Source organism: Nanorana parkeri, unplaced genomic scaffold (genome assembly GCF_000935625.1).
Source record: "Nanorana parkeri isolate BGI_ZX_2015 unplaced genomic scaffold, ASM93562v1 scaffold1906, whole genome shotgun sequence".
Lineage (NCBI taxonomy): Eukaryota > Metazoa > Chordata > Amphibia > Anura > Dicroglossidae > Nanorana > Nanorana parkeri.
Window position 1 is genome coordinate 189,582 of NW_017308174.1, and position 22,563 is coordinate 212,144.

At 42.9% G+C, this 22,563-nt stretch overlaps 1 protein-coding gene across 1 annotated transcript in view; it reads right to left on the reverse strand.

Moving 5' to 3' along the window:
- WDR25 (WD repeat domain 25) overlaps positions 1-22,563 on the reverse strand; it is a 57,831-nt gene that overhangs the window by 15,295 nt on the left and 19,973 nt on the right. The window contains exons 2-3 of the mRNA XM_018572031.1: positions 17,121-17,268; positions 10,352-10,482 (exon numbers count right to left, since the gene is read on the reverse strand). Coding sequence (XP_018427533.1) covers positions 10,352-10,482; positions 17,121-17,268 — 279 coding nt within the window. The remainder of the gene's footprint in view (positions 1-10,351; positions 10,483-17,120; positions 17,269-22,563) is intronic.

Sequence of the window (22,563 nt, forward strand, 5' to 3'; positions counted from 1 at the left end):
CAGGGCCATCTTTAATACTGATTGGACCCTGGGCAAACATTTTCTTGGGCCCCCCACTCCTACCCATCCTGACCCCCTAATCAACGCGCCCCCCACAAAACACCCCCTACCTGCCCCCGCCATGCAATTTTGCCCATGCATATGCCTACATGACAGGGCCGGAGCAACACTATGCAATAGCGATCGCACAGTAAACAGAAGAGCGGTGCAAGTGCAGGGCCGGTGCGAGGATTTTTGTGTACACAGGTGTAGGCGCATTTTACCCCCCCTCCAGGACATAGCAGAGCTGCCTCCTCCAGCACACACATACACACAGCACGGAGGGCATCCACCCAGCTCTTCGTCTCCCCCGCTCTGCAATCACCCAGCACTCTGCTGTCAGTGCTGAGATAAAGGGCCAGTGGTAGGAGTTTTGCAGCACAGGACCTGCTCAAGGGGCAGCTGCTTTGGGCCCCACAACAATGACTGGGCCCTGGGCAGCTGCCCCATTTGTCCTGTGTTAAAGACAGCCCTGGCTGGACCCAGTCAAGGGCACGCAACTGGAATGTCCTATTTTATAAAACGCCGCTCAACAAAAACAGCAAAACAAAGGCCAAGCACCAAGGCTGCTAAAAGTGGAGGATTGCTATATGGGAGCTGCCATTTCTCACTGGATTTTAGAAAGGCACAGTCCACTTTTTGCATGAAATGAATAAATGCATCCATATTACAAAAAGAACACACAAAAAATGTGCATTTATGTATTTTTTGCGCTGGAGTCTGCAAAGTATTGTGGGTGGTGGGCGCAATGTCCAGGCTCCTGCAGACTGTTCCCCCAGCCCCAGGTCCGTACTGAGGTAGAGACCTTAGGTTATGGGGCTGGAGGAAGTTACCATTGGACTAAAAGTGCAGTGACGTCACTGCACGCGTAGTCTATTAAGAACTAGGAGTCACTTTGCTGCGGTAGCAGACAGGACCTGGAGATTGTTTGTTGACCGATTCTGTGAATGGGATCTGTGAAAGAATGAAGCAGCTGTGCAGCTTTTGCTGCAATATCCACCTTCAACCTAGAGATTTCCCCTGCAGTGCTAATTTTTTTCCTGCTCTTAAAATGTCCTCAGTCTGAAGCCAGAATCATTCAACCCCCTTCCTCTGAGCCAAGGCCATCCCGGACAAGCCCCCAGACTGTGACTGGGCAGTGAAAGGAGAAGCAGCACAACAGGTCAGGATGCAAGGGCACATCTCTCAAAGGGTGGACTGGATAGCAGTAAAAACTAGACAGGGGTTCAGTCCCTTCCCTCACTCTATCCAAAACTTTGGCTGGACATTAAAGCCCAACTGCAGTCAAAGCTTTTTCATTTCTCCCGAATACAGCGGGGGGTGGTTAGGGTGGTTATAAAGCTGCCAGGTATTTCCTGCCAACTGCAGCTCTATTAGAGGCTCAGCATAAAGTGTGGACATTACCGAGGGTGGTCTGCATACAAATACAGCCTGTCTAGGAACGCCCACTCCTCCAGACTGACGCCCATCAAGGTATTTTGATATGTGCATAACTCCTCCCAAGACCCAGCCCACTACTCCAGACTGACATCCGCCCATCATGGTATTTTGATATTTGCACAACTCCTCCGAACAGCCAGCCCAACACTTCCATCAGGGATGAGGGCTCTTGAGAAGAGTACTCAGGCAGGATGCTGTGATGTTTTCAGGAAGCAATATACAGTACCCTGTCTGCCCCTCCCACCAGCAATGATCTACCTGCATTCCATAGAGAATCACATGTGATGACATCACTGGGTCTAAAATAAGGTATGTAAAGAAAGCGGAAAGGATTTATTAAAAAACTTTCATGATGTTGATGTGGGAGGAAAAGAGGAAGCGGGGAAGGCAACATATAATCATATTAAACTCCAGCTTTATATAATTATTGAATTGTACACCGCACAACAAAAGTTTACATTTTTTTCCCATTTCTTAAAGTACTTGTTGCGTATCGGCCGTGAGACCCGAGTTATTGTCACGGCAAATTACCTTCCTATACTTTATTTTGTTGATTTTAAATGGCAAATGTAATTACTGTAGCAGATGGAAGTGCTCTAAATAATGAGGCCAAACAAACCGAAGCTCAAAGGGTTTGCTGGAGGCTCGCTACTAGAAACAATTACCTCACATGATTTAAGCCAAGCTGAATATTACTCGCTAGCAGGCCCTAATGTGCACAAATGGTTGCCATGGAAACTAAGGCTATGGTACTTGGCTTAGTAAACCATTATCCCATTATTGCCGCCCAAATTCACTGTATTTTATGATAAACTGTTGATGAACACCTATAACTTCCGACTAAATTTTCCCTTCCCCGCAAAGTCTTATAGCAGAGCCACGAACAATGTGTTCCTATGGAAAGGGGTTGCCACAGAAACCGCAGCTACAGTAACAGTCATTATCACCTTAAGGGCCTAGGATATGTCCCCAATTACCTGAGACAGTTCTGGTTTCAGAGGGGCTGCCAGTGGATGGAAGAAAAAAGTATAGTGTATAGTGTGCGTGTGTGCGTGTGCGTGTGTGCGTGTGTGCGTGTGTGCGCACCAATAGTACTATAATGGCCGAACATTCAGTGCATCCTGACAGCTTCTCTCCTCCCCGCTGAATGCTCGCATGTGTCCCCTCCGAAGCCCGCTGCTCTCCCCCGCCTGTGTCAGCAGAGGCAGCGGGGATCTGAGGGGACACAGAGGATCCAGCTGCTGGTACCCAGAGGGGAAAAGTGAATCTTTCAAGAGAGCGGAGCGGGCTCTCCTCCCATACTGCACCGCTCAGCTTCCTGTGACAGGCAGAGGAGTCAGAATGGAGAGCGGGTTACAAACACTCAGCGATCAGAAATGAGCAGTGAGTGTTTGTAAATAACTGAGGGCATAGTATGCTTACTGTGTCCCGATTTATGAATGAACAGGAAGAGAGCATGGTTGGCCTGCTTCCCGACCAACCAGGAAGCCGGGCAGCGTTTCCTGACTGGCCGGGAAGCCGGCTCCATGCTCTCTCATCACGAGGTGACGATAGAGCATGGTTGGCCTGCTTCCTCATTGGCCAGCTTCCCGACCAATCAGGAAGCCGGGCAGCATGTAATGACTCGCTGCCTGGCTTCCTGATAACGGAAGCTCAAGTATCGAGCTAGGTATCAGAGCATTTGGACGAGTACGAGTACTCATCATTGGCACCGATACTAGTATCGGTATATCCCTAATATTAATATATATACACACACACACACACACGACAGGGGTTGCCAAACTTTGACACTACAAATCCTATCATTTACCTGATGCCTGTGGCTATCCAATAGACCCCCCGATGTCTCTTTAGAAAAATGAGGAGCTTGTGTCTTACACACATCGATCGGAACGCGCGCAGAGCACTTTTACATTAAATGAAGTATTGCAAAGAAGGACCGTCCTGATCGGTGGCAGCATTCTCCATGTCAAATCTGTGGGTGAGCTCTCTGTAAAAAATCAATAGGAGCACAGAATACATGCACAGGAAAAAAATCTATAAGCTATATGACAATGTGCGCAGTTTTCTAAGGCGTGAAGCGGAATTTCTATAAGCTCAGCAGCGAGAGCGGGAGAGGTACTGAGCGAGGGGCTTGCATCAAGGAAGGCCAGTGACCCCGAATCCACTGCATCGAGATATATAGGAGGCTTACACCGACTGGCATGATCCTTCCTGTGAGCAGCCACTTATTTATTTATTTTATTGTGGCCAAAGCATCAGGAAGAAAGTTTTTACAATATTTCAGGAGAGAATGCCCCCCTTCAGAAGGAAGGACAGTGTCGGCACCAATTCAGAGATGATTTGAGGATCTGCAGCCGAGTGATACACAAATAAGATACATTGTTGTTTAGTGTCACTTTAAATGTGATCAGTGAATCTAATCTGCCCCGGAATCTAATTTTGCAGCTAAAATAAACACACCTGAACCCGTCTAAAATTCGACATTTTACCATTAAAAATCATTACGTACCTTTATAAGTGTTTAGAAATGTGCTAAAATATATATCAATGCACACAGGGTGTTGCCAGGCCTAAGTCAATGTAAACATGCCTGGGAAAGGTATAGACAAAAACCTTAAAGTGATATTAAAGTCAAAAGTTTTTTAAAATGCTGATTAATTCATTTACAATGGAAGAGAGGGTGAGAGCAATAACACCAAATTTAACACACCTGCTCCCCATTCACACCTGAGACCTTGTAACACTAAATGAGTCACATGACACCGGGGAGGGGAAATGGCTAATTGGGCCCAAATTTGGACATTTTCACTTAGGGGTGTACTCACTTTTGTTGCCAGCGGTTTAAACATTAATGGCTGTGTGTTGAGTTATTTCGAGGTAACAGCAAATGTACACTGATATACAAGCTGTACACTCACTGCTTTACATTGTAGCAAAGTGCCATTTCTTCTGTGTCGTCACAGGAAAATTATAGTTCGGCCCTATCAATTTTTAAATAGGTTATACTTACATGTAAAGGGAACATCACTGTGCAGCCTGCTAATTGACATCGAACCTTTCTTCTACAATCTTCCCAGCTTGTCAGTGTGCCCACAAGTGTGGACCAAACTCCCTGGCATTGGCCTATAAACATACAGCACAGCAATGAAGTAATAAAATGAACTAGGATCACACTAATCCAGCACATTATTATTCTGAGTCGCCCCACTCAAGCGGCGGCCATATTGAGTGGGGCACGTGAGATTAATAACGTGCTAGATTAGTGTGATCCTAGTTCATTGTATTACTTCATTGCTGTGCTGTATGTGTATAGGCCAATGTAGCTGGATCTGTATGTGCGTTATAATTAATCGATGAAAAAAAAATGTGATTAATCGAACACGAAAATGTTAATCATTACCAGCCCTAATACATATATATATATATATACAAACACTAGGGATGCACCGATATATCGGCTGAAAATTGCACTTTTGGCATAATGCCGAAAGTGCCATTTTCCTGCCGATACATCGGCGCATCCGTGATTTCTTTTCTCCCCGCTGGGCGCTGCTCTGTGTCCCAGCGGGGAGAAGAGAAAGTGACAGCCGGCCGAGCGATGCGGTAGAGAGCGGCCAAAACATCGGCGCATCCCTGGTTTCTTTTCTCCCTGCTGGCCGCTGTTCCAGCGGGGAGAAAAGAAGGTGACAGCCTGGCGAAGGCTGCAGGACGAGAGCGCTGTGAGCGGCCGGCGTCTCCTCCCACACCGTTCTGCCGCCTATCACAGTCCGGCAGAGCGGTGTGGGGGCGGAGACAGCGCTGTCACAGGAGGCTGGGCTCTCCTCTCTACACCGCTCGATCAGCCTCCTGTGACAGCGTGTCAGAGAGAAGAGCAAGGTACACACACTCAGTGATCAGTGATCTCTGAGTGTGTGTACATCATTGAGAATATGGTATGTTAACTATATCCTCAATTATGAATGAATGGGAAGTGATCTACATCACCCCCATTCATTCATAATTATAGCTATAGTAAACAAACAATGTTCTCATGTTATCAATGAACAGGAACACTCAGTATAGAGGATTCCTGTTCATTGATAACAGGGGGACACAGAAAAAGAGATGGAGGACTTTGTGTTCTCAATCTCTTTTTCTATTTTAAAAGGGAAATATCAGGGGTCTGTTTAGCCCCCTTATATTTCCCAGAAGCCCCTAAAAGTAAAAAATAAAAATATTTAATAAAAAATGAATTAATAAAAATATAAAAAAATTAAAAAGTTTATAAAAAATAAATAAAAATAATTTTTTAAAAACAAATTTGAAAAAATAAAAAACATTTTCGGTATCGGTTTCGGCCTGACATTTTTTTTTAATTTCGGTTTTAACATTTCCATTTCGGTGCACCTCTAATATACACACACACACAAGACCTGCATACTGGCTCATACTGGACGGATGAAGATGACAGTCTTGGACCTCTCCCTAAAAACAAGCCAGGACCTCCCCAACCAGTTTCCTCTCAAGAAGATTGTTTTCCCTAAATCGGGAGAAATGGCTACAATAGCAAAATTGGAAAATAGCAGCATATCAAATGCTCAGAGAACAAGTGTGAGAAGTTTTCGCGGAAGGCAAATCATCTGCAAAGTGGTTACCACGGGAACATCAGTAATAAAAGATTTACCGATCTGCAGAAACAGAGCAGAACTACTATGGCGTCAACTTTTTGCACTCAACATGGAAAGAGATGAAAATAAAAGGGGGAACCATTTACTTGGAAGAATCAGAGACCAATTCTTTCCATAAGCATTAGTATAAGTGCTTTGTACAATTTGATACTTTACCTCCTTATGCTTCATAAACAAATGTCCAGGTTGTGTTGGTTTTCCTTTTCTCTTGCCTTCTCCTTATTTACGTGCCCAATGTCATATGCATTTTTTTTTTAAGGTGAACTTTACACCAATCTAGGCATTTTATCTGAGCTTAAATGGGATGGGATGAGATGGGAAATCCAGAGAGAGGTGATTGCCAGTCTGTGTCCCATTGGAGACTTTACTTCACTTCCTGTCCTGTAAATGCAACAGGAAGCTAGAGAAAAATCGCTCCAAAGTTAAAGAAATCTGCTCATGGAAAGTTGTCACTGCAACAAGTATCCGCATTGAAAAAGTTCCCTTCTATTCCTGTTCTGGTTGCAGCCCAAAATGTAGGATTTTCCCTCACTTTTAGCCTCAGTGGCAATGATCACTGGGACACAGAAATTGTTAATCCCCCCGGCAGGATCACACAGCAATGAAAACCTGGAATTAAGGTGGTGGGGGAACGATGGATGCTTGGTGGAGGCTCAGAATAGACCAAATTATTGCTAAACTGTGGCAGCTCTACCTGGTCTTGTATGGAATGTAAGCCAACATGTTCCCAGGGTTATGAATGAACCCCCCTTCAGGGCTTCAACCTATTTTGCAAAAGGAATCTGGGCGAGTGGTTACTCCTGGATTCTTCTTACATTGTGGTTAAAATCTAACTCAGTTAGCTTGTCTGACATCTAACCACAGCTCACAAATTTAAATCTAACCACCCATCCAGATTCCACTTACGCAATAAGTCTAAACCAGGGCTGGACAAATTCCGGGAGCTAGACAGCCAATGCCCCTTGAAAATGACAGCTGGCGCCTAATTTTTGAGGTTTTCTCTAGATGTTGTCAATGGAGCTGGCTCCTAAAATAGATCCGGCTGGCTGCTGCATTGGGCAGACTGGCTCATGAACCTGGCTCAATTAGCCCCCCCTGGTCTAAGACCCGGATCAAGGGGGATTTGAGCATAACCCCTCAACAGCATTGGCTGTCAACTCTTGATGGACCCTTATCTAGCTAGACCAATCCCTTCAGCTTGGTGCTCTCATCCTTTCAATCCATACAAAGAGTAAAAACCCAAAAGTAGGTTCTAACACTTCCCTGCTGCAGCCAAAACTAAAAACAAGTTTTGCTTTAGACACTATAATGAGCAAAGTGGTCTCCCCGACTAACAGTAAGGCTCAGAAGGTGAAACCAGACTTGACTTTTAGAGGACATGTCAAAATTTGGATATGCTTTCAGCTGCTTACGTCTCCAAGGTTTTCAAAGAACATAATCTCTTCCTATTAATTTGATTAAATGCTCAATTTTAATGGCACCGCCCGAATCGTAACACGTTCATGTCAAAACACCAACATTTTTCTAGGTTTATTTGAAATTTATCGGAAATTATTTAAAAACAAATAAGAATTTCCCGTCCCATAAACAACCTGAAAAAGTAAGCAGTAAACTGCCAGAGTTAAAGAAAAAAAAAATTAGGCTACCAGTTGTTATTTCTCTTTGCCTTTAATATTTGTAAAACTTAATAGAAAATATTGAAATGGAAAAGTTAAAGTGGTCCTAAAGCCTTCGTTTTTTTGCCTCTATCTACTGCTATCAAGCAGTAGATAAAGGCAAAAAGTTTTTTTTGTTTTTTTTTAAACCGCTGTAACTGCGCTTTACACTTACCTTGTTTTGGCTGCACGCTCCCGTCCGAGAAAACGAAACTGCTCCGGCGGCCGCAAAGCATCTTGGGACGGTCGCATGCGCAGTTCGGATTCTCGGCCGGGAGACGAGCAGAGACGCAAGGTAAGTCTATGGACGCGTACACCCGCATGCAGACACCGCTGGATCGGAAGTGCCTGCAAGCAGAGAGGAGTCAGAGCTGGATCGGAGAGCCGCCGCACCGCTGGAGGGACAGATGAAAACATCAGGAAAGAAGAAGAAGAAGATCGGATAAGGAGACACCATTTAAGGTAAGTGCTGACATTAACATGGGGGGAGGTAAAACATTCTTATCCTTTAATGTCACTCAAGATGTCAGTAAGTACAGTTTCCTAAACCATCAAACAACATGCGAAAACAGGAAGAAACTCTAAAAGGAACAAGTCTGGCAGACCCAAAACTACAACAGGGGACTACTTCATCAAGAACTTCACAGTGGGCCAAGTAAACAGGTCTCACTATCACCTGTGAAGAGAAGTACTTCAAGTTGCAGTTTGAAGTTAAGCTGGACATACACCTATAGATTTTCGATCGGAAATTTTCGTTGCTGCCAAGAACTTTCGATTCTAGCTCAAATAGCCCACCAAGCACAGACCAGATTCGATAATCGTTCATTAGCAATACTAACTCACCGAATTTCGCCGATTGACAGAATTGATTTTTGTTTGCGCATGTGCAGTGTTCTTGCTGCGATTTTGTTCGTACGCCATTAATCCATCGATTTTTTATACGATTAGGAAAAAGTTTTCCAGCCTCCCTGACTGAGGAATTTTGGCCAGGAGTACCGTAATTAAAATCGTTGGTGTCCCACAAGTGATCCATTATCGTTCAAAAGACCATTCGTGGACCATTTCCAAACGAAAATCGATAGGTGTATGGGCATCTTAAAAGGCTTGCAAGGATTTCCAGCCATTGGACTACTGAAGACAGGAGGTATGTTTAATGGACTGATGAGTCAAAATGTTAAATCTCTGGTTCAATGCAGAGTTTCCTGCTTCAATGAATGACGTGATATTCTGGGGCTCTTTTGTTGGATCCAGATTTGGTGATGTGCACCCTAAACCTGTCACAGCATTTTGGAGCACCCATGCCTCCAGCAAGATAATGATCCAAACAGAACTACCTCAGAAGAATAAAATAAGGCAGTAGGCTTCAAATCATGGAACAGCCAACCACAGTCACCAGACTTAAAGCCTGTCAAGCTGGTTAGAGATAATCAGGGCAGAAGGGTAAGTGTAAAACTTCCCACAAAGAGCAAATTGTGGAAATTTCTGCAACAGTGTTGGCAAGACCTTTCTGAACAATATCAGATTTTCCATAGTGCAAAGAATGCCACAAGTGTTTGTCTCTTGTATCTGTGAAAGGTGCCAAATTTGATAAGTCAAACATTTTGTTTAAAATTTGTTACCCAAAACTATGCCATAATTTAATTTCTTATCTCCAATTGTTAATTTGTTATATGAAGACATTAAAGCGGACCTTTACCCATATCTTTAAAATCACAACAAACACACCTTTAGGCCAGGTTCACACCTAGGCGACTAAGCTGGTGAGCGGTTTGCGCGACTGTTCTTTGAAAACTGCGCGTTTGATGCACGGTTTTTAATTCATAGAGATATCTGTGGGACCGAAACCGTGCCACAACCGCCCGAAAATAGCTCCTGAACCTATTTGCGCGACAGGTGATTTGGTCCGCGCGACAAATCGCAAAAGGTGTGGACAGCCTACATTGACTTCAATGGGAATCTGTGTTTTGCGTGATAAATTGCCTAGGTGTGAACCGAGCCTTAGAAATGTTTAGTAATGACGATCTACAAACACATACTTCTAGATAATTGCTGGCTTTGTATTACCTTTGCATACCTTGTTTCTCTTTTCTTCCCCAGTCTTCTGACCGTGGCCATGTTTACGAAGGGCAGATTACTAGCTCTCCTATTACCTCCTGGATTTCTGACACATGTGACCAGGACATGTGACCATACACATCATCTCAGGGGAGGAAAATGCCTTTCCCTGAGATGACAGATGAGATTTCACAGCAATGTTCTGCTGATGATGAGGCAATCCCAGTGTGCATTGCTTTGGCAAACTGAAGTTATTTTGCCCTTTCAGAGCAGGAAGTGAATGCTCTGCAAGTTTCAGTATTTCAAAATCACAGCATTTTACACCTGACATGTCTATGTTGTTATTAATCGTCATAAACAGAGGGATGCATTGGTAGAATTTGATTTTTGAGTGTAAAGATCTGCTTTAAACCGCAAAAAAATGTATCAAATAATGGAAAAATTAGGCTATTCTAACACACACATAAATACACACACACACACACTTACCGTGTTCATTCTTATATCCCACGCCTTTACTGCAGGGGAGAACCCCCCACATATAAAAAGATTAGGGTCACTTGGGTGAAACCTGACTGTGCCAATCTTCCATTCATTGTTCGCATTGAAAAGGTTCTTTCCTAAACAAAACAAAACAAAAAACTTAAACATTCGCCTGATAAGTATAATTAAAAATAGGCACAAATTACTGATTGACTTGTCCCTATAATTACTACATTGTTACATTAGGACACATGCAAATATAGGATCCTGCTCTGTCTCCTGCTACCTAATCAACAGCAAATTGTATTCATTCTCCTTTTTAATACAAAACCCGAAACGTGTAAACTAACTAATTTTAATTTCCCTACGGAAAATAACATTGAGATATTAAGAGAGGGGGGGGAGACGTGGTTACCATGGGGATGCTGTTTGAGATGTAATTATGTATAGAATTATTACCACGAGCCAACAGTTAGACACAAAAGTTTATTAACAAAACCTTTGGCAAAACTGTCTCACAGCTGGGAGAAAAAAACAAACATTTCTTTACGTAAACTATCGACGTGACTACATGCCCACTGTAATTTTAAAATGTTTTCAGCTTTAATTACGGCTTGCTTTGAGAGTGACATATTCTGATGTCACAGTAGATCCTGTAGATGCCATTGCATTTATTAACTGTTTCCCCGAGTTTACACAAGTGAAAACAACTTGGTAGTGCGCAAAATGTCTGTGGGATGGATGGATGATTCGATGGATGAATGGTCAGATCAATGAATAGATATATGGATGGATGGATGATTCGATGGATGAATGGTCAGATCAATGAATGGATGGATCAATAGTTAGATGGATGAATGGATAGTTGAATGAATTAATTACTGTATGGATGGATCAATAGTTGGATGGATGAATGGATGGATGGATAGTTGGGTGTATGAATTACTGTATGGATGGATCAATAGTTGGATGGATGGATAGTTGGGTGTATGAATTACTGTATGAATGGATCAATAGTTGGATGGATGAATGGATGGATGGCTGAATGAATGGATGGATGGATGGATAGTTGGATGGATGAATGGATGGATCAATAGTTGGATGGATGGATAGTTGGGTGGATGAATTTCTGTATGGATGGATCAATAGTTGGATGGATGAATGGGTGGATGGATATTTGGGTGGATGAATTTCTGTATGGATGGATCAATAGTTGGATGGATGAATTACTGTAATGATGGAAGGATGAATGGATGGTTGGAATGATATAGATTGTATCTATATATTTCTAGATATATGATGGAAAGATGGACCCTTGGATCGATAAATAAATCCATGGATCGATGGATAAATAGATCAGTGCATAGATGGACATACCAACGAGTGGACACTTGGAGTTGATGGATGGACAGACAGATAGAGAGATAGATAAGACAGACCTGCTTGTTCAGGTACACTTGGTCAAATGACATAATAGCTGGTCAAAAGTCATTACAGATTTCACAGGAACAGGAGTTCCTATTGGAAGATTTCCCCTCTATTCCTGTAGCTGGTGGTAACTCAGAAATTTGGATACACCAACACCGTCATTTCCAGTAACATTGGTAATCAGGACATTCAGAAAGGTTGCATCTCCTGAACAGGGACAAAGACAGCAATAAAACTCGATGGAGGTTTGGACCCCTCACCACTCTATCCAAATTTAAGATAACTGCTTTCAGTTATACTTTAAAGGAGAATTAGGCAGAGATTGAAATACACTCACCCCCATAATTAGAGCTGACGTGACACTGAAGCGTCACGTCACTGTTGATCAGGAACTGAGCGATATCATACCGCCAAATCGCTCAGTTTCCGATCATCTCCCTTCAGAGAGATGTGACTGTCAGTCATCGCTCCCCGTAGGGATTCCCCCCTCCCCTCTTCCTTTCTCCAGCACTGACTGGAGGGACAGACAGGGGAGGGGGCGGGCATAGCTGGCTCTGGCTCTAGAGAGACAGAGCCCGCTGTCAATCAGGTGGCAGGGGTAGATCCTGACAATACTGGCTGCAGCGAGGCTCTCCGGTGTCAGCATATACCAGGCAATAGCCCGCTATATGCTGAGTTATGGGTCACAGGAGGACATTGGTATATGTCCTCCTGTGATCCTACAGAGAACCATGGCCAAAAAAGGTTGGCCCAAAGCTCTCTTTTAAATGTTGGATATTAGACAATTACAATTTGTTTCCTAAAATTAAAATATAATACCGTTGCAAACTTTTTATTTTTATTTTAGCTTTGAATACAGTGTGGAAGGATTATAACTTCTGTCTGGTTATTTTTGTCTGCTTTACTCATGGAAAAATGTGCCCTAATTTTATGTATGGTTGCCCTCCTTACCATCTTGTCTTGAATTGTATTGTAATGTCTTCCGTATATTGTAAAGCGCTGCGCAAACTGTTGGCGCTATATAAATCCTGTATAATAATATGGTTACTAGAAATGAAGGGGAATATTTCTATCAAGGAACCAGAGGTCTTGCTGCACTCCTTACCGGAACATCAAAAGACCCGTGCAAACAGGTGGGTGCTTGTAGTGACCACGGGTGGCACCGTAACTCAAATGAAGAAATAAAGTCACCAGCACACCAAATAGTAATTTAGCAATAGTCCATTTAATGACACATTGCCATTCAATGCAAGCGTTTTCGGGGGCCTCAAGGGGTCCCCTTCATCAGGCTCAGAATGACAAAACACTGAAGAATCATACACCTTAAATAGAGATCCAACTGTGAGTTAAAACCAGACCCCTCCCATAGAGGCAGCATCATCATGGAGCCCATTCTCGCCATAAGACATTCAAAAGTTACTAACCTGAAGTGAATCAAGTATACAAACGGCATGCAAACGAGTGCGGGCCGTTGATTTAAGAAGGCACGGGTGGTTGCCTAGGTAGCAACCACACGTGGCGCTACATAAATCCTGTATAATAATAATATGGTTACTAGAAATGAAGGGAAATATTTATATCGAGAACACAGACAGCCATAAAAAAACATGAGGTGAGGAAGGTGGAGTTGGAAGGGAGAGGAAGGAAGAGAGTTGAGGAGAGGTAGAAGGAGACAAAATAGAGATATTATGAGATCATTTTTCAGTTAGATAAACAAACCATCATTCAAACATATACACAGCGACTACTACTACCCTGTTTCCCCGAAAATAAGACCTAGTACTATTTTTCGGAATTGCTAAAATATAAGACCTACCCCGAAATTAAGACCTAGTTGTGACCATTCCCAGGGCCGGTGGTGGCATAAGGGGGAACTTGAAGAGCCGCGGGAGAGAATCAGCGGTGCCAATGAAGCCGGCGCTAGAGGAGCGAGGCGGCAGCGGAGGGAGCAGAGCCGCATAAGCCGATGCTTCCTCTATAGCGCCGGCTCCTGTCACAGGCGGAGTGATACCAAATGCACTCCTCCTGTGAGGAATCGATAGTGAAAGTGCGCTTCGCTCATTCTGGCCAGCGATTGGTTAGCAAATTGCTCTTGGAAAGGTACGGCACCCCTGATTGCCCTGATCACCATATTTATGCATATGAATACATGTACAATTTTCTACATAAATAAGTGTGAATTGTTGTACATTAAAAATAAAAATAAGACCAACTTCTGAAAATAAGACCTAGTGTGTTTTTTTGAGCCCCAAAAAATATAAGACAGTGTCTTATTTTCGGGGAAACACGGTATGTGCCGTGAGGGCATAACTAAGACTGCTTCCATAAGAGAGTCCAAATCCGATTCGCGCTGCCACGGTCTCAAAACCACAAGGTATATGTGGTGCCCAGGTGGCCACACGGATTGCGCCGTGCAAAACACTAATAGTAAATAAAAGTAATTCACCGGGACACACTTGAAGGGTTTTTAAAGTATTGATATATGTATTGATATGTGTATTGATATGTTTATTCAATACCCAATGTCACATATTGAATAAACATACTACTGATTCGGGTCCGCACAGGGATCCTTCACTGTTGCTCTGATGAAGAAGGTTCCCTGTGCGGATCAGAAACGTTAGCACCGTATGACAGTATGTGACATTGGGTATTGAATAAACATATCAATACACATATCAATACATATATCAATACTTTAAAACACAGGTGGGGTATAGCAGGTGCACACAGGTGGGGTAATTTCCTGCAAGTTCATAAAACGAAATACCCCGCAAAGATGAGCGCAGGGGGACATTTTGTTACACACATATGAACCAATTCAAACTTTTTGGCCAAGTAAAAAAGCGAGCATTTCCTGCAGTAGAAAGCAGCGCACTCGACGTGCTTTGGCTGTTGACAGCGACGATCCTGTCAAAACGTTAGCAAGCCTTCAAAGAGGCCGACGTCCTGCCATGTATTCAAGCCCAATATTAAAGTGACATGGAACACAACAAATTGCAGCAGACATAGTAATTAAGTTAACTGTGTTGCCACTCAAGAAGGCAAAGCACTGAAATGGAGAAGGTAATTGTGTGTACAAAATTAGACCCGGCTCGAACTAAAAGGAGAAAAAAAAGAAAAAGCTGCAGTCAAAGACTTCAGTGTTAAAATATAAACAGCTGAGCGCAGTTTTATGGAGAAGTACGGTTTTATAGCATTTATCATTTTGGAGCCTCTCCTCCTTCTCCCCTTTATTTATTAATAAACTATAGAATTTTAATATAATTTTTTTTAAACCGCAGCTCTATTGCGATTTTTCAACGTGCAACCTGAACAGCCGCAGATAGGCTATCGGTTGATGTGAATGTCTTATAGTAGGGGGCCATTCAACTGGACATGATCCGTAATGCAGACGACGTTTCGCAGCTCATCCAAGCTGCTTCAGTTCTAATGACTTTCAGGAAACATTCACCCACCCCAGCATTTATAACCACACAGCAAGCACAGACACCTTCATCAAATTACCACTGAATGAGTCTCGGCACATGCTGATTGTCCAAGAACAGGATATGAAGTGTGAAAGTTGTGGAACCACCATGTTCTTGTTACATAATCCCATCCTCGGCATCAGGAAGTCTACACAAGTGTTAACTTTTCAATTGATATGGCTCAAGGTGTAAATTCTTGTCAATGGGGCAGAGATGTTAACATGGCAATATATCTGAAAGACAGAAGGTATTGAAGGCCCCAACCCTTGTTCAGGGCTGGTTGTTTGACGTAGATGGCCTCTGTCACGCTATAAGGACAAGTGTGTAAAGAACCTTTGAAGCAGAGATCTTACTCAGCCGGAGAAGGAAGTTTTAGCTAAGGGACTGAACTATGTTGTGGCACCCCGACATGTCCCTGTGGTGGATATTATCACTGCTACAGAATAATTCCATCCATACCAACCACATATCAATAAAAGAGGCTGAACAAGTCCAGGGGTGCGGGATTCCTATTGCCCGATGCCCAGGACATGCAGATCTGGGCACCGGGCTAAATGTAGAGCAGGGGATCTGCCGCTCGTTTTGTACAAGTGATCTGGGCGACTGGATAAGCTATGAAAATCCTTAAGCCACGTTTAATGTGACTGACTACTACTAGCTATACTGTGAACTGGATAAATGAGAACCTTCACAGACATGTTGAAGTAAATGGAGTATACAGTACATTTGCATATGCGGGGGATGAGATGCAGAAATGTTTTTCAAGAACTCTGGTGTCAAGACATTCCCACCAGTACTCAAATTTCTGCTCAATCAGTATTATCACTAGAGGGATCTCCAGCAGGAGGAAGGAGGTCCTGATTCCTCTATATAGATCTTTATTATCACTAGAGGGATCTCCAGCAGGAGGAAGGAGGTGCCGATTCCTCTATATAGATCTTTATTATCACTAGAGGGATCCCCAGCAGGAGGAAGGGGGTCCCGATTCCTCTATATAGATCTTTATTATCACTAGAGGGATCTCCAGCAGGAGGAAGGAGGTCCTGATTCCTCTATATAGATCTTTATTATCACTAGAAGGATCCCAAGCAGGAGGAAGGAGGTCCCAATTCCTCTATATAGATCCTTATTATCACTAGAGGGATCTCCAGCAGGAGGAAGGAGGTCCTGATTCCTCTATATAGATCTTTATTATCACTAGAAGGATCCCCAGCAGGAGGAAGGAGGTCCTGATTCCTCTATATAGATCTTTATTATCACTAGAGGGATCCCCAGCAGGAGGAAGGAGGTCCTGATTCCTCTATATAGATCTTTATTATCACTAGAGGGATCCCCAGCAGGAGGAAGGAAGTCCTGATTCCTCTATATAGATCTTTATTATCACTAGAGGGATCCCCAGCAGGAGGAAGGAGGTCCTGATTCCTCTATATAGATCTTTAGTTAGGCCTCATTTAGAATACTGTGTCCATTTCTGAAGACCTCACTTACAAAAAGATATTGATCTGAGGGATAAAACATATTGGGAGAGACTGCAGGAACTTAATATATACAGTCTGGAGGAAAGAAAGGATAGAGTGGACAAGATTGAAACCTTTAAATTTGATTCAATATGAAGCTAAGAAGAAGAACACGGGGGGACATGACCTCAAAACTAGCAGGTGGAAATTTCAAAAATAACCTTAGAAAATATTATTTTACAGAAAGAGTGGTTGATGTTTGGAACAGACTTCCATTGGCATCCAATTAGGTCCACCTGAAAAACAGACCCGATTAGACCACCCGTGTGAAAGGGGGCTATTACAATTTTTTTAAGGCAAGTTGTTTCAACTAGAGTTGATAATAAGGACAGTCAAAGCAGACCTAAAAACCTGACTAACCTGTTTCAACATCCGTTAAATGCAAAAGTGAATCAAAGCCGCCAGTAAGAATCTTCTGACCACAAGCAGACCAGTGCGCATCACGTACTGCAACGCGGTGACTTGTAATTGTGCGGAGGCACTTCCCACTATCCAGTCCGTCCCACACCTAGAAAGACAGGGAACAAATGTATCCTTATATCCCTTTAAATCACACAACAGACATCTACAGATTTTTTTTTAAAAAACAACATTTTTATTGCTTTGTTATTTACATATTATCACAAAATTGTAAAAAAATAAAATTAATAAAAATAAAATTAACATAAAACCCACAAAATTCTTCATAATCGCAGCTTAATAGTTACACTGTAGCTATGTAGTTACAGCAAATTTCAACTGGCAATACAGCTTGGCTTATTGTATCATTTCTGACTAATGTGTATGAACAGGACTAATGAGTTCCCTGTCTGCCTTCCTGGCCAATAAAACTCTGTTGGGGTTATTCACAAAAGGGTGAAGAGTTTGGAGAAGGCAGGAGAAGAGAACAATCTGGGCCAAAATAGCTGAACTGGAAACATTCTCCAATTCAGCTCACTTTTCAGTCCAGCTATGTTGCCCTAGATTGTTCCCTTCTCCTGCCTTCTCCAAACTCTTCACCCTTCTGTGAATAACACCAACAGAGTTTCATTGGCCATGTAAAACAATAGTAATGGCCCCAGTGAAGGAAGTAAAGGACAAGATAGGAAAGAGAAGAGAGGAGCGGGAACAAAAGGAGAGGAGAGGAGCGGGAACAAAAGGGGAGGAAAGGAGCGGGAACAAAGGAGAGGAGAGGAGCGGGAACAAAGGAGAGGAGAGGATAGGGAACAAAGGAGAGGAGAAGAAAGGGAACAAAGGAGAGTAGAAGAAAGGGAACAAAGGAGAGGAGAAGAAAGGCTAACAAAGGAGAGGAGAGGAAAGGGAACAGAGGAGAGGAAAGGAAAGGGAACAAAGGAGAGGAAAGGAAAGAGAACAAAATAAGAGGAGAGGAAAGGGAACAAAGGAGAGGAGAGGAAAGGGAACAAAAAAAGAGGAGAGGAAAGGGAACAAAGGAGAGGAGAGGAAAGGGAACAAAGGAGAGGAGAGGAAAGGGAACAAAAAAAGAGGAGAGGAAAGGGAACAAAGGAGAGGAGAGGAAAAGGAACAAAGGAGAGCAGAGGAAAAGGAACAAAGGAGAGGAGAGGAAAGGCAACAAAGGAGGGGAGAGGAAAGGCAACAAAGGAGGGGAGAGGAAAGGGAACAAAGGTGAGTAAAGGGAAGAAAAGGAATAAAAAGGTAAGAAAGATGAGGATTGGGTAAGAAAGGAGAGATAAGGGAATAAAAGGAGGCCAAATGGAAAACTGGAGAGGAGGGGAAAGTCTAAGAAAAAGAGAAAGAACAAAACAAAAGAAAAAAAGAGAAAAGACCCCTCTATAATGTGACAGCACAGACAGAGATAACATGAAGCAGCAGGAAGCTTGCTATGCCTGTACCTTCATAATGCATTTGTAGCAGGTTTGAGCCAAATATTACCCCAACAATACACAATGTGCCACCATGATATAAAAGTAGATTAGCCTTCCCGCAGAAGCTGTAATTGAGGGCCCCGTGTGTGAGCTTTTGCTATGCAAATGTTGACAAGCTGAACATAAAATGTATCTTTTTATTCCGCTCGAAGTAAACCAGCTTTCTCCGCTCGTCGTACAAGCTGCAGCTCTTCATGCGTGCCATATATAATGTAAACACTCATTTTCATGTTTCTGTGGCCGTACGCAGCACAAAATGTACTGCAAGCCCATAAAAAATTCTTAAACTTCAATTGAATTATCAGCCGTCACATTTGGAGCATAATCCTCCTGTCCCATCGCACTCGTGACCGGACAAAAACCCAAATCCAACTGGGTGGGTGCGGTAGTCACATTTGGAGCAAACGCTGCCGGAATATCAACGCACAGCCTTTCTCCACAGCGTAACACACATGTTCAAAAAAAGAACACAGGTTTTTTTTTTTTTTACGTTCTTCTCATCTACGAAGGAGTCCCATCTATCATAATTCTATCGTGTCCAGCACATGTCTGTGCCGAGTGGCAGAGCTGTGCAAATCTCAGGTCTGGATAGACATAAATACAATTCCTGGAGATCTTTTTTTTTTTTTTTTAAAGAGAAAAGCATGGTAAGTCAGCAAAGGGGGAAATAAGTGAGCTCCAGGGAGCCTATAGGCAATACTGCACACTAGTCCTCTGTTTCTGTGTTATAGCACAGCTTCCACAGTACAGGTCCCCTTTAGAGTGGCACTAAACTTAGTTAAATCTTACAAATGCATTCAAAGTATCTTAACTCTGAACATCAATGTATATTATTTGTGTATCACTCGGCTGTAGATCCTCCAATCATCTCTGAATTGGTGCTGACACAGTCCTTCCTTCTGGAGGGGGGCTAGTTTTGTTCCCCATGGTCACTGGGGAACAATCCATCAAAGTTTGTGACTGCGTTAGAATGTGTGACCGGTCACGTGGTCACACATTTTAACGTAATCCCGCCCAGTTTTTCTGCCGTGGAATGTGTGACCGCCAATAGGTCAAGAATTCCAACGCTTTCTCAGCTGTTCCAGGGCAGATCGGCATCGCAGATCGTATGTGCAGGAGAACCGATCTGCCCTTGAACGGCGGATCGGTCCTGAAATGTGACTTCTATCCGACTTTGTAGAATGTGAGATCGCACTGACAAAGTCAGATAAAAGTGACATTTCAGGACCGATCAGCTGTTCCAGGGCAGATCGGATCTCCTGCACATATCATCTGCGATGCCGATCTGTCCTGGAACAGCTGAGAAAGCGTTGGAATTCTTCTCCTTTTGCGGGTCACATATTCCATCGCCGAAATAAAATAGGTGGGCTTACGTTAAAATGTGTGACCACGTCACCAGTCACACATTCTAACGCAGCCACAAACTTTGATAGAACATCAGCACCGATTCAGAGATGATTGAAGGATCTACAGCCGAGTGATACACAAATAAGATACAGTAAGGTTCCTGAATGTATTATTAAGATTGAACTCCTGAGTTTAGTGTCACTTTAAAGAAGCAAGGCGCGTTAGAAGTACATTCATCCTTTTAAATTCACATTGGGGTTTTTTCCCCCCAGAAATGACGATGACATAATTAGTAACCAGCATAATTTATTCCACAAAACCTCTAAGAAGTGACATTTAACAATAAAGTATCCAAAATAAAATCAGTAAATATTAATGGAAAAATAATCTTTTGTTCTTTGTATCTAATTGTATTCTAGAGGCGGATATGAGAAACTTTTGCCTTTCATGGAGAAATGTCTTTGTAATGTTATGCCATCAGCACTACCCCCTTGTTGAGTGCTAATTACATCTTTTTAAGTGGATATTTTATCTTACGGAATGCTCTGGAACTCAGTGTGCAAATGGAGAATCTGAAGATGAAAAAAGTATTTTCTTTTTCTTTTATCATAATTACTTTATTGTTATATACAGCAGCACTCGACTGAGGGGCTCATTTATAACAGAGCAGATACTGCTGTCCGTTATACTCCACAGTGTTATGCACACCATGGCCCCCATTTTACAGCCCATTCATAAAATATTGGCTGTGGTATGGAGCAAATGATGTCCCACTGGGTTCTCTCGGTTTAATGATTGGATTGTGATTGGAGGAGGACCTGTCATGTGACCAGGTCCACACTTTCTGCTATTTTGCATTTTAGACAAAATGTATTTAATTAATGATGCAAGTAATTATAATAGTGTTTTATCAAAATTACTTTACTGTTATAAAGTAATAACATATTACTGTTATAAGTACTTGACCAAATGACTCATTTATAAACTAGGGCTGCAGCTAACGATTATTTTCATAATCGATTAGATGCCCGATTATTTTTGCAACTAATCGATTTGTTGTATAAAGTGATTATATATATATATATATATATAGATATATATATATATATCTAACTTCTCATAATCGATTATTATCGATGTAAAATCGATTAGTTGTTGCAGCTCTATTGTAAACCCGCTATGCTCCACAGTGTTATGCACACCATCGCCCACATTTTACAGCTCATTCATAAAGAATGGGTCATGGTATGAAGCCTGTGGTGTCCTACGGAGCACTCTCGGTTTAATGCTGAGGTCTGTGATTGCAGGAGGGCCTGTTATGTGACTGACACAAGTCATGTGACCAGACCCTTTTTGTTTTTTTTGTTTTTATACAAGCTCAATTCAATTTATAGGGCCAGTAATTATGATATTGTTTTGTGATAATCATGTTATTGTGCTATACAGCAGTACCTAACCGAGGGGGATCATTTTTCATGAAGCACGGATACACTGTCCACTCTCTGTTACTACTCCATAGTGTTATACACACACACCACAGCCTGCACTTTACAGCCCATTTATAAAATGTGAGCCATGGCTTGCATTCTCTCCGTTTAATGCAGCAGACAGAGCTCTGTGATTAGAGGAGGGCCGGCCATGTGACTGAAAGGTCATAGCTATTTTTTATTTTTATTATTTTACACACATGTAATTCCTTTATTAGCACTCCACCAGCTTCAGAGTCCTAAAGCTGACAAAGTGCAAAGCACATCTATAAATAATATTTCATTATTATTTACACTTAACTTTATTGCTCTCACGCGGGAGCTAACAAGCCCCTGTGTGATAGCATTTTGGAGGTGACAGGTTGTCTTTATGCAACCTGGCACCTCCAATACAGGAGTTTGGGCACAGCACTGTGCTGGAACTCCTATGACAGCTGAGACATGAAGGCTGTAAGTACAGCATTTCTGTCTCACTGTTAACATGGAGCAGATTGGAGAACAGACGTTCCCCTCTCTGCTCCCCGCTCACCATCCTCATGTAATTTCCCTTGCCCTGAATCCCCCAGAAGAGCGGGGGACCACGAAAATCACGGCTGGAAGGGAGGCGGCCGATGTAAAACAATCCTGGAGTTCGTTAGAAATCTGGACCGCATCCGTGCAGAAGAAGCAATTGGGTCCAGAAATGTCACAGTCTATTTGCCTGTATTACGCATGTGTGGGGAATCGGGTCCAGATCATTTACAGCCAAGCAGCCGCTTCCCTGCACATGCGCAGTTATGCGTTAAAATGCATTAAGCCAACACCCCCTTCATGCCCCAGATCAGTGACCCAGAGCTTGCGCCTGCAGGCGATGCCCCCTCCATACCCCCCAAAGTGACACGCGGGTCCAGATTTCTAACGGGTCTAGGATTTTACCAGAACTCCGGCGGGGAGAGAGGCAGACCATGGAGGCGGGTGCCAGAGGGACCAGCAAGCTAATCATAACTATACAGCCGCCCAGATCACTTGTATAAAATGAGCGCCGGCTTCCCCGCTCTACATTTGCCCCTGCTTGCCCGAAGAAGGGCTAAATGTAAGGGGGGGGGG